Source organism: Ziziphus jujuba, chromosome 4 (assembly GCF_031755915.1).
Source record: "Ziziphus jujuba cultivar Dongzao chromosome 4, ASM3175591v1".
Lineage (NCBI taxonomy): Eukaryota > Viridiplantae > Streptophyta > Magnoliopsida > Rosales > Rhamnaceae > Ziziphus > Ziziphus jujuba.
In genome coordinates this window covers 15,062,966-15,076,434 of record NC_083382.1, presented here as the reverse complement: position 1 = coordinate 15,076,434, position 13,469 = coordinate 15,062,966, and the positions used below count along the sequence as shown (strand labels likewise).

Genomic DNA, 13,469 nt, shown 5'->3' with positions numbered 1-13,469 from the left:
CACTGTTGATGAAGGATTTGTTCGGATATATGAAGCAGATTGAAATGACGGACGTATATTGGCTAATGAAGAAGTGCAAGACAATGATTAGTAAAATGCAACAGTGCCAAGCACTCATAATCCGTAGTATAATCAAACGCCAATCGATTTCCAAGTAAAATGTAGAGGTCTTTAGATTTTATGAATTATATTGATTAGATTATATGAATTTTATTGATATATATATATATATATATATATTGGTAGAATTTGATTGTTTTAAAACTTTAATGATCATCAAGGAAAAACATATGTATTAAACCAAAATATATGTTTAACCGATTTCAGTAAGATCACCAGGAAATTAATAATAAATCATTCTATTAATGGGTAGTGGTGTGTTGGCATAATATATATAATCAGAACAAATTAAATTATTAAGCAACATATACAAAAAAAAGAAGAAAAAAAAGTAATTAATTAACATGAAAACCAAATATATTTTATTCAACAATTCTCAACCAACTCCATCGGAAATTCCGAACACAAGGAATTCGAGAAAACAAAGGAGAATGTCTTGGTTAAAAAAAAACAGAAAAAAGAAAGAGGAGAAAAAAGGGACATTTTTTTTTTTTTTTTTTGGGGGCTAAATACAAATATATATGTTTTTAAAACAAGGTAGTAGCCGATGTCGACCTCCTCTTTAATTTGCTGGATAATATATTATAAGAATAAATAAAAGATGGAGGATGGATGGTGCTTGTGCTTAGAAACCAGGAGGCTTGTAAGCAATGAAACTGATGCATTGCACTTGACGAACGTTGTCGAACCCAATGATTCGGACGAAGGCGTTGGGGTATGCCTTTATTGCCTCGTCCAGCTCGCCCAACACTTGTGCTGAGTCATTGCATCCAAACATAGGAAGTTTCCACATGGTCCAGTACCTTCCATCATAGTACCCTGGAGATCTGTGGTTCTCACGGTATACAAATCCGTGCTACCAAAAAAACAAAAAACAAATCAATTTTGTCTTTTGGACCAAAAATATAGTCTAGAAACAGCTTACAAGTTTACAACCACTTAGTGTTTAAGAGGGGCCTATAAACAGGTATTGTAGTTTATAAGACTTTAGATTTGATTTGGAACTCTGGATGAAAACCTTAGTGGATACCACTATTGGCTAATGATGCACAATTTATGATGAGGGATTGGCACATTTTTCAGTAATATTTTATTATATATTAATATATATACCTGCAACTCGAATTCCAAGCAGGGAACCCATCCCGACCTGAGAAGGTAGTCAACTTCCTTGCCCAATTGTTCTCTGGATAGAGGTGGAAGGTAGGATAGGGTCTCGAACTTCTTCTTTCCAGTTGTTGGCCACACCTGTTCACCAAAAATAGATTTTAGTTGAAGAAAAATGAATCGATTTTTATTACCCTTTTCTCTAGTTAATATAATGTACAATGTTATTAAAAAAAAAAGAAAAAAAAGAAAATCAAATTATTAGGAAGCGAGACCAACTATGTATAAGTATAAATAAATAAATAAATACCTGCATGCATTGTACTCTTCCGCCATTGTTGGCGTGAGTGGTAATGTCGTTGTTGGCCTTCTTGGTGACGGGGAAAGCGGAGGACGATTTGAGACCGGTGAAAGGAGCCACTATGCTGGCTTGTGTCGGAGTGGAACGGTTAAGTGTGGCAACAGTGGCCGATGACATAATGGAGGAAGCCATTTTTTTTTCTTTTTTTTTTTGTTAGCTTTGCTCTTTTCTTGCTCTGTTTTTCTCTTCGCTTAGAATTGCAGACTAACTCCCCCACTCCCTATGTATAGTGCTCCAATCAACTAACTTGTATCCTATGGTTGTGAACCATTAGACTTTATTTACAACTATTTTCGACCGTTAGATCATAGTTGATGTTGACATCCGACTGTATTGGCCACATAAGGGAAGAAAAATTTTTGAATTCCAGCCTTATCATGATTCACCACAACGACGGTGCCACGTGGAAGAAGATCCAAGATCTTATCTCGTCCAAGGGACGGGTGTGAATTGAGTGATGGTGGTTCAGTTTGATGCACTCACTTTCAATTTTCGTAGCCTCATCTTATGGCCATTCCTCTTCGTCAGAAATAATTTTACCCTTTTGTGATATAGACACCAGAGAGCATTGGTGACACCTTTTACCTTTTTAACTTTTACACTCTTTTTGGGCTTTTTTTTTTTTTTTTTTTCTACTTAGCTGTAACTTATCTCCAAACTAGAGGTGAGCGTTTAGGGACAAGGAATACTATTGGAATTATCTTGCTCACTGTTAATTTAAGTAATGGCTCTTTTCTTGCTTAACTAGCACATTGAGGAAGCAAAGGGCTTCATTTTTGTTAATTAAAATGATGCAACTGTTCAGTTTTCAATGGTTAATTAATGAAGATTAATTTCATCAATTCAGCATTCAGGCCTTGTAGAAAAGGTGTCTGTTCTTCCTGTTCAATGATCAATTTTAAATATCTTGTAAAGTTTTGTAGTGCTACATATAGTTAGCATTATAGTGCTAAACAGACATTTATATTTGCTTATTGTATAGACATTTTAAAAAATAATAATTTATTTTTTTAAGAAATCGTTGTCTTAATTAATAATATTAATAAAAAATTTTAAAAAAATTATCATTTTTTTGAACGCCCACACAATAAAAAATAGAAATATTCATATCATAAAAATATTATCTCTATGTATGTATATATATATATACACATATATAAATATATACATGTACATGCATTAATTATGGTCACAATGCTTAAAATACCTAGCTGATATTTGTAAATAACCTTATTTAGTTTCCTGCTAAAGAAGAAAAAATCTTACTTGTATTCATGATAACTAACCCACTTCCTGTGATATTGAGGAGAGATATACATTAATAGATATTGTACGTTGTTAATAGCTCTCTTGTGGTCAGTGTTTAATTAACAAGCTCAATAAATCATACTGTCACTAAATATTGTTTGGATATTTAAATATTAGGGCATCAAATGAAACAAAGTAAAAAGATCTGCATAAGATTTGATTTTGATTGTTCACGTTAGTCATCAACTTGTGGAACTATGACCAGCAGATATTTCCCTGTTTAAGCAATTTGGATGAATTTATATATAATAATATCTCTGTTTGGCAGCAAGTTTGATCTTCGGTTAAGCTTGTCGGGAAAACGAAGAAGAATAAACAAAAGGATGAACTACATTTTTGGCATTTACTTTCTTTCACCTACTAATTAATCAACTATACAGTCCCATTCCTAAGAATATCTCAGTAAATGCTTAAAAATAACCATATATCCCCATGAAAATTATAGCACTTATCCATACACTGTTTGGGTTACTTTGCTATCATGCTCGCATTGTGTTTTTTTCCACTGCATATCACGAGCTGCCCCAAGCATTAAATTTGCGTATTGTGTATACACGGAGCTGCATATTGGTAGAAAATGCCCATTTCCAAACGAATATTCCTTTCTCAATTCCTTACCTTTTTTCTTGGGCATGCAATTATTAATTATTAGCTAGAAAGAAATATACAGTACATATATATATAAATATTTTACAGACTGTATTAAAAATTAATATTTAAAAAAAATATCAATTTTACTATATATATATATGTATACAGTATATACAGTAAAATTGATTTTTTTTTTTAAAAAAAATTAATTTTTGATATGGTTCTTATACGAACAATCCGCACCATAAAACTACTTAATATATATATATATATATAGATAATTGATTGGCCTTTCAAGTAAAAAGAAAAGTTGGAAAAGCCAATATTATCTGATTTTTGCCCATTCCTTTGTTGTTACTATCTCTCCTTTTAAGGGATACTTCAGTATCATTTTTTGTCTTCTGGATTGTAATATCTGGCCTCATACGAAGTCTTTCACTGAAACCCATATGTGTGCCATAAACTTTAATATCTTTTCTCCTTTGCACAATTTGCACCAAAAATAAAATAATAAAGAAAAATAACAGATATTATTATATCGAACAATAAGACAAGTAGCCCCCATTAGTCTCGTTCAGCACCAAATGGTTTTCATATATCATCGTTTTCTTTTCAGTTTTTCCCAAGTTTTCTTTTTCGAGAAAATCTTGTATTGCAAATCTTTTCAAACCCAGAAGAAGCCTTCTCTTCTCAGGGCAGGCCATGCCCACCTCACTAGCTCATTGACTAATCTTGAAATATCTCACACATATATACACACACACACACACACACATATATATATATATATATATATGTATACACCCTGCAGGTGAAGCAAAGCACAGCTCATTTTATCATCTTTGTTATCTTCATCAATGGCCTGGATTAAATAGTAAAACTTTCACCTACTGCATATGCAGTACAATTGTAATTCTGTACCCAACATCCCACAAATCATTGCAGTCTTGCAGCTTAAAAATTAATGCAATAACTAAAATTTTCATCTAGTTAAAGCATATCAAGAAGGGATGGTAATTACGATTCAATTAATTTCAAACTCACTAATAAGCAATGGAAATAAAGCTTGAGAGGTTTCCTAATTGCTTAAATAATTCCCAATTAATACAGGCTCCATCCTTGGAAGATCTAAAAATTCATCAAGGAAGCTATCTGAATAACAAAGGTGATCTTTATAGATATATAATTCCCAAATATATAGTATATATGGTTCAAATATAACTTTGAAAAGCTACAAAACTAATTGGTACTAGAAATGCGGATGATATATGATGTATCCAGTGGAATCCCCGCCATCTTAAACAATCAGATATTATTCCAAGAAACTCCTCTATTTCAGCTATTAAAACTCTCACTGTCATTGGTATAATGGATGACATGGAAAAGGTTGGCTTGCAAAAGCAACTCCAATTCCCTCTTCACACACACACACACACACACACACACATGTATGTATGTATGTATGTATGTATGTATGTATGTATGTATGTATAATAAGAATTAATGGATAATTAGTGGAGATTCTCAAGTGGTTAGAGGAAAAAAAAAAAAAAAAAAAAAAAAAAAAAAAAAAGAGGTTATTTTGATTTAAGTACTTAGATAAAATTGTGTTATATTCCATATAATGTGTGCGCATTTGAGGACACAGAAGGGAATCCCTAGGACCAGCGTCACGCTTTTTTATTTATTTAGAATCTTGGTCACTAAGCTAAGACAAAATTTAGGTTTGGATAGGGACAGAATTCTTTGTTGTTTTAATATAAGATGTAAAATTAGAGATATATCAAGTATGAAGCTTTGGTAGTTAAAGGAAGAGTAGGTGAAGCTGCAGATGAATAGCAACCAACCTCAATCGAAAAATGACAATGAAATCACAATGACCAGTCTGCTGCCAGGTCGTTGGTGGAGGGACAAGACAGTCTTAATAGTCGAATCTAATCCAGTATAATTCATAATTCAATTTCACTTATACATTACAATAGATTTTTATTTCTTTATTATTATTATTATTATTATTATTTCAGATACTACGCCTTGAAATTAGATATTGAACACAAATCCAATCAAACCCAACATCTCTATCTAATTATATAGACGCATGTTACTAAGTCTAAGATAGAGAGGCATTCAAGTATATACACCAAAACTTATCAAAATTACAAGAAAGAAAAAAAAAAATTTATTCCTCACACTATGGAATGGACAAATCCTCTTTATAGCAAAATTCTCTCTGTCCCTCTCACTATACGTATATATGTAGAGTATATACCTTCCCTTAAGGAGAGATATATATCTGTTCCACTGGTAAATATCCAAGCAAATTTGCTAGGCAAGACACAATCAATTATAATATTATATGATAAAAGTAGATGACAAATTTGCTCTCGCTTTTCGTGGCAATGAGGCATACTTTATTGAAGGGTCCCACGTCATAATAAGGTGTTCATTTTATTTATTTATTTATTTATTTATTTTTATTTTTTTTAGTGAAAGTAAGTTGCCACCAGCATTTTAGAGAAATAGATATTAATGTCCTGAAAATATCAGAGACTTGATTAGTCAAAAATAAATTATTATAAAAAAAAAAGACAACCACAACCCCCCATTTTTTTTATGCATATATCACTTATTTAACAAAAATTCGGATACTTTAATAAATGTTTGCAAGTAGCCAGGGTATTTATTATTTTTTCCCCCTCATATTTGATTCTTCGCCTGCAGATGAAATTACCAAACAAAAATTCATAAAAGAATTGGAGAGATTGAAATGTCTTTTGATTTAATAAAGTCCTTTTTTTGTTTTTTTTTTGGTAAATTTTAAATGAAGTCTGTTAATTATCTTTTTTTCGAATTCTAAATTGTAGAATAAAATTCCCAGTTAAATGCATTTACTTCTTTATCATCTATCGCCACCAAAAAAAAGTGTGATAATGTTGCCGTGACTTTTATTATTATCTCTCTAGGGAGGTTTTGTTAATTCAGCCCATTTAAGAGAATATACGTAAGATTGCGTGATCCTCATCAGACTAGAACTGGGCCTCAGTTTGGAACTTATAAGAGGTTGCATTGTCCATTTGAATCATGTAATGGACCTCTAGGTCTAGCTACGACGAGACCTGCCTCACATTCATTTTATTTCGTATGCCAAAACTCAAAGCATAGTTCTATCAGGAAAAATAATAATAGTAATAATAATAAAACTCAAGATATAATATAGAAAGAGAGTTAGATTTACAGTAAACTAGTCTGATAATTTTAATATCAAATTTTTTTTATTAATTTTTTAAATTATATCAAAAATTAATATTTAAAATTAAAAAATAATTAAATATGAATTTGATAATATATTAAAATTTTATTTACTAAAATAAACCATATTAAAATTAGATAATAAATAAATATAATTTTAAATCTCTGATATTATTCAATGATTAAAAAAATAAAATTTTGACGTTAATTTTGATATTAAAAATTTATTTTGATTTTAACTGATAATATATATAATATATATATAGAATAAATCCTGCCATATTCTTCTCAATTCTTGTTCAAGGAATGTGCAGTACGTGTTTCAAACTAATTAGACATGAAAAAAATTAAGTAGAGTTTTGGATTGCACCGCTTGCCTTTCCAAGAAGTAACGAGAATGAAGAAGAAAAGGCATGTTTAATGCATTTGTTCAATTTTATTGGTTGATCAAGTTAATCATTTAATTGTATTGCCATTAAGTGTTTCTTTTTTCATTTTTTTTATCTATAAAATTTTCTTTGTATAGTAAATCTTAAATTTTTTTTTTTTCAATTATTGAGGCCTTGTTTGTTACGGTGGAAAAATAGAATGAAGGAAATAGATGGATAAAAAAATGAAAGACGGAAAATAGATTAGCTGTTTGGTTAGGAAGGAAAAGAAAATGGATGAAAAATTAAAGAATAAATTTTCCTATCCAAAACAATTTTTCCATTTATAAAGAGATTATAGAAAGGAAAAACATTCATTAAATACAAAATAACTAAATTTATCTGAAATTTTTTTCTTTCCTTCCATGCTTCTTTCCTTTTATACCAAATGATAAATGAAATACAATTTTTCAATCTTTTACGTCATACCAAACAATAGAAGAAAAAAAATATGAATTTTTTCATCCCTCTAATTTTCCATGTTTCTTCGTTCCTATGTTCGATCTTTCCTACTAAACAAGATAAAAGGTCTATTTGAAAAGGGAGGAAAATAAGTAAAAGATTTTAAAATCCCATATTTGGTTTTAAAATAAGTTTGGAAAAAAGTACAAAAATGAAAAGGAAAATTGAAGGATAAAGTTATAATTGAAATGTGGAATTCTGTTTTCCTTCGAAATTGGAGAAAAATTGAAATTCTTCGGAAAAAACTGTTCAAGTCCTCTCCTCTCTCTCTCTCTCTCATGATCTCTCTCTTTATCATCATCTCTTTCTCTATCTCTTTTGCCTCTCTCTTTCACATTCTTTCTATCTCTCTCTCCTCTGTCTTTCATGATCTCTCTTTATTTTTCTGTCTCCTTTCTCTCTCTCTCATGCTTTCTGGCTAATTCTCTCCTCTCTCTCTCTAAGAATTTCTCTATCCTCTCTTTGTTACGATGCTCTTAGGTTTTTTTTTCCTCTTTTTTTTTTTTTTTTTTTAAATCTCAAACATAAGAAAAATTTACAAATATTTTCCTCATCTTCTCTTTTTCCTTTCTATTTTCTTCCTAATTTTTATTCCTCGACACTTTCTTTGATCCAAATAGAGCCTAAAGAAATTGGATTACAATTTGACTTTACATTAAAAAGAAAAAACTGATTAAAAAGATGGAGAACTATAATGATCTTTCAAAAATTATAATAAACACGAGGGGGATTTTATTCATACTATAACATTTTCTAAGTACGCTATATTTTTAATGATTTTTAAATGTTCCAAAAATACTCATTGATAAAAGGTTTGAAATATTTTTAAACATTTAAACAAATATCATATAAATTATATTTATCAATAAAATCAATACTATTTAAGTTATGTTTGACGAATCAATATCTTTTCGGTTATATATATCGTATTTTTAATAATAAATAAAAATATAAGTTTGAATTGTATATATTCGAATTATATAAACTTGAAAAATATATATATTTCGATAAGCATGTAATTCAACTGCCGTGTTATCAAATATATATTTGATATATTTTATTAGTGTAAAAAGTAAAAGTAAAATTTAATGTGAATATATTTAAAAAATAATATAGTTAATAATTTTTATAGGGTGAATAGAATAATTTACCAAACCTCAATTAAAAGTTCTTAATTATGTCTTTAGACATAAAATATTTGAGCAACTAAAGTGAGAAAAAAAAAAAAAAGTGGGTAGGTATGGCTAGGCAGAAGTGGGGCCGACATTCCTTCTGTCTGCCCCACACTAATCCTCTGTAAGACAAGATTTCTGGCCCGGTTACCTTGTTGAGCTTTTCCTTTTAGTTATATTTTATCCTTAGTTATTTTTATTAAATGTAATTTAAATTTAAAGTATCAATCTAAGTGATAAAATATTATTCATGTGAGGATAATCCAATGCTATAAATCATTGATTCCTCATATAATAATTTTTGATTTCCCATTTTAAATAATAATAATAATAATTTTATTGATTTCCACATATACAAATATAAAAATTCATCAAGGTCTTGAATTTATAATCTTTTATATGTAAGTGTGACTAATTTATAATAATAATAATAATAAACAAATAATGTTAGCTCGATTAAGTAAATCATTTACACTTAATGATTAGAAAGTCGTGGATTACACTGAAAGCAAGAGACAAATTATAATAATAATAATAATAATAATAAATTGGTATATTTAAGTAATTATATAAAAATATATCATAGTTTAATGATACACATAGAAGAACAAGGTTTTCAATCCGGCCAATGTATTTTGCCACCTAATGAAAGCTCCAGGTGGCATCCATATAGCATTCTAGGGTCTGCGGGGTGTGAATTTGCGTGCTTTACTCTATAAATAGTGCAAGTTACCCTTCTCTATTTATCACTTTTTAGTTAAAATTTATTGAAATCCGACGTTCTAATTGGAGGAAATAGTAATTCCCTTGGTCTACTACTAACCATTCTTGGATTGTATGATCTATGAGGCAATTTAATTGTAGTATAACAATCTATATAATTTGGATACCATTAATTTCAACTGCTGAAATTTATCTTAAATCAATTTTAATTCATATTTCAACTACGCCCCTATTATTAGTCAAACTCTATACAAGTTTAAAGACTGACGGGCATACAAGTAATTCTCTACTTAAAAAACAAAAAACTTGTATATAATATGACAAGATTTGAGATGCATTGAACAATGTGTTTTATAATAAAATAAGTTTAAAAATAATATAATAAAGTATATGAACAACAATAATAAAAAAAAATATTTTCTAATAAAATTAACCATTGTAAATCAATGAAACTAACAGTAATATAAGTTCGTAGATAATTGATTTAACTTTTGAGTGAATATGATTTTTTTTTAAATAATATGAATATGAATTTTTTTTAATGGTATTAACAACATATTTGAGGATCAAAATAAATATAAAAGTAATACAACAACTAATGGATTTGTGAAAAAAAAATTGCATATGAAATTCTTTTTTGCACATTTGTGAAAAATATTCATTAATTTTATTTTTATTATTTGTTGCAATTTTTTTAATTCTTTTATTGTGAAGGCTAATTTTTGTTGTTAATATAAAAGATTATATTGTCAAGATTAATATTTATATATATATATATATATATAATTTATATTTTCTTTTAAAAACATTAACTGTGTGGCATTTTATAGTTGAAATATATTATGCAGTAAGCAAAAATGGATCTTATTTGATAAATATATAATTTTATAATAATATTTTATAATTTTAAAGATATATTTAAATTAAAAAATTAATTTTTTGTTTTATTTTATTTTTTTTAGAAGTTTTGTTATATTTGATATTTATCATATTATATATTTGATTCACAAGTCTGGAAAAGAACTACAATAAGTCATAAGCCATCAATCATGGCAAAGCTAAGTTCCTCCCATTTCATGGGGAGTTTTTAACAGATGTTTAGAGTTTTCACTTGCGGAGATATTCGGAAAGAGATCTGGCATTATGTTGTGAATTTTTTGTTTTCTATATAGAAAGCTGGTTGGGGTTTTTTATCCTTTTTGGGTAGTAAGCTATCTTAAAAACATGGAAGAGACACAAAGAGAGGTGGAATCCTCAAATAATGTAGAATGTTCCTCTAGAGTTCCAAGAACACAAAAACTTTTTCTGGAGTTATTCGCTGATGTAGGGAAAGCTGAGAGGAGATCTAGTCTGGTCTTGGTAAGGAAGATAATATTTGGTGGTTTACCCAGGATCCGGTTGGTGTGGAACTACTAAGTCCTAATATCTTTTTGCTTTCTTTTAAAAGAGTGGGAGACAGGAATAAAATCTGGAGTAGAAGACCATGGACCATTAATAGTGCCCATTTCCTGCTAAAAGAATGGAATCCCTAAATGTCAACAAGAGATTTCGATTTCTCTCTATCCACCTTTTGGGTTCAGGTTCATAGGCTACCCCGACATTTCTTGAGCAGAGAAAATATTTCAAAAATAGGAGTTTTATTCAATAAGGTTTCAGTTGTGAAAACTCCCCAGGGAAGAGTATATAAGGTCTGAGCTTCATGTGAATGCAAGTGGAGGTTGACATCACGAAACCGCTTCCCACAAGATTTTTTCTTAAGCTTGGAGATGGAAAAACTTTGACCTAATTTTGATATGAAAGGTTAGGATATTTGTGCTATAAGTGCGGTATTCTAGGGCACTTGAAAAACTCCTGTAAATTGGTTGGAACCACCAATGTAGGAGAGGAAGGGGATGATTATGGAGCCTAGTTGAGGGCTGAGGAAGGGGCTTTTTTGATTGTTAATGATGGAAATTTTCTACAAAGATTTGAAAACCCTAGGAGAGATTTTTTTGACCACTTCACAGATGATGAACTCGATGGTGAAGATGAAGAGCTAGTCAAAACAAGATCGGATGCTCCATTGGCGTCCAAGAACCACATGGATGTCCAAGCCCCCACAAACATTCCTATCGTATATGGGTCCCACTCTCCATGTCTTAGAAGTGGAGTTCAAATTTGGATGGCTAAAAACATAATTTCACCTAACCCTAGAAAGCAGGTTAAAGTTACGAAAGTTATGACTGATAAGGACAAAATGTCAGGTTCAAACCTCACCTATGATCTTTAGGAGGAGACTTTTACAACTTTTTCTAAAGGGCCTCCTAGTGGAAAGTCTACGCGAACGCTGACAAGGAACTTATAGTGTCAAAATCAGAGCCGACACCTTGTACCCTTCAGTTTAATGCCTCTGAAAATTCGTGTTTCATTTTTAGAACAGAGAAAGGGAAAAAGGATGGTGGCAAAAAAGCTATAGGTTTTAAAGGAAAACTTAAAGAAACTGCCACTCGTCCCCCTTTCCAAATGGAAGAAGCTGGACCGGGATGATTTTTCTTCCTCTGAAGCCCATTTACTTATTCCTAAAGGTGCACCATTACAGACCAGGGAAAACATAAGAAAAAGTTTTGGACCACTAATAAAGGATAACTCTCATTGGGCTGTGAGTGTGTTACTGAAAGCCCAACCTCAGGAAATTTTACTCATTGTGAGAAGTTGGATGCAAGAGGGTGTGAGATCAGTGGATCTGAAGGCTTTGGTTTTGATCCTCGATAGTTTGAGGCCTGCATGGCCTAATAAATAAATATTCCTCAAACGGACTTTTCTTGTGTGAAATCAAATAAGGAGAAAATGAAAAGACTTGGGGAAAGTTTGGCTTTTGATAATTGTTTTGTCATTGATGCAGAAAATAGAAAAGGAGGTTTAGCCTTGTTCTGGGATAGTAATTGGAAGTGGTTAGCTGTTTCAACTTCTAATGGGATACTTGGAGTTTCAGTATATTCAAGTGCAACAAAAAATTGGATGTGTTGGTTCTGCCATTGCCCTTCAAAGAAGTCTATTAGAAAAGTGATTTGGGAGAAGCAAACCTTAAAGTGAAATCGGGTTTATCTTCGTGGGTATGTATATGAGACTTCAATGATGTGATTGATCAAGAAAAGAAATTGGATGGCATAAAAGTTTTCACAAATTCCAATTTTTTCCTCAGAAATTTCATATTCAATGTTAGGACCCTGGATATTGGTTTCCTAGGCAATTCTTTCACCTAGTGTAACAAAAGAGGAGGCCAAGCGAATATCAGAGAAAGGCTAGACAAAGTTCTTGTCAGTCCAAAGTGGAGACTATCTTTTGAGCAAGCAAGGATGCTACACCTTTCAAATGGTTCCCCAAACCATGCTCCCATTCAGCTTCGGCTTGCTTTGGACCATATCTATAAAGCTAGACCTTTCAGGTTTTTAGAAATATGGACTAGAGATCCAATGTACTTAGAAGTTGTTAAAGAAGCTTGGAGAGTAGTAGATTCAAGGGATTGAGTCGCCTTAGTCTGATTCAAAATTTATAACACTACTTTGGCCTTGAGAAAGTGGAACAAAAATGTGTTTGGCTTATGCCAAACCAGGGTGACTAAGCTCGAAAAAAGGGTCATATGGTTGCTTAGGCTTTATCACTCTGAAAAAATTCTGGTTGAGGAAAGGAGAGTCTCAGGGGAGTTAAATGAGTGGAGGATAAGACTAGAACTACTCTGGAGAAAAAAATCCAGGAAACTCTGGCTCTCTTCTGGAGATAGAAACTCAAAATTTTTTCATGCATCTATGGTGGCCAATAGAAGAAGCAATTTAATCCCTGTCCTGAAGGACTCCAATGGGAACTGGTTAGAGACTAGGAAAGATATTGGTTCCTTTTTGCTAAATGAATTCTCATGCCTTTTCAAAGCTGATGAATTAAGAAGAAGTGAAAGGCTAGGTGAGTTCATTC

The 13,469-nt window shown here is 30.9% G+C and overlaps 1 protein-coding gene across 1 annotated transcript; it reads right to left on the bottom strand.

Moving 5' to 3' along the window:
* Positions 1 to 459: 459 nt before the first annotated feature.
* On the bottom strand, positions 460 to 1,802 carry LOC107417353 (ribulose bisphosphate carboxylase small subunit, chloroplastic). The gene is made up of 3 exons (XM_016025967.4): positions 1,538 to 1,802; positions 1,234 to 1,368; positions 460 to 976 (listed from the first exon to the last, which is right to left on the bottom strand). The coding sequence occupies exons 1-3, from the start codon at positions 1,718 to 1,720 to the stop codon at positions 746 to 748; spliced, it is 549 nt and encodes a 182-aa protein (XP_015881453.3). The 5' UTR covers positions 1,721 to 1,802; the 3' UTR covers positions 460 to 745.
* Positions 1,803 to 13,469: the final 11,667 nt, after the last annotated feature.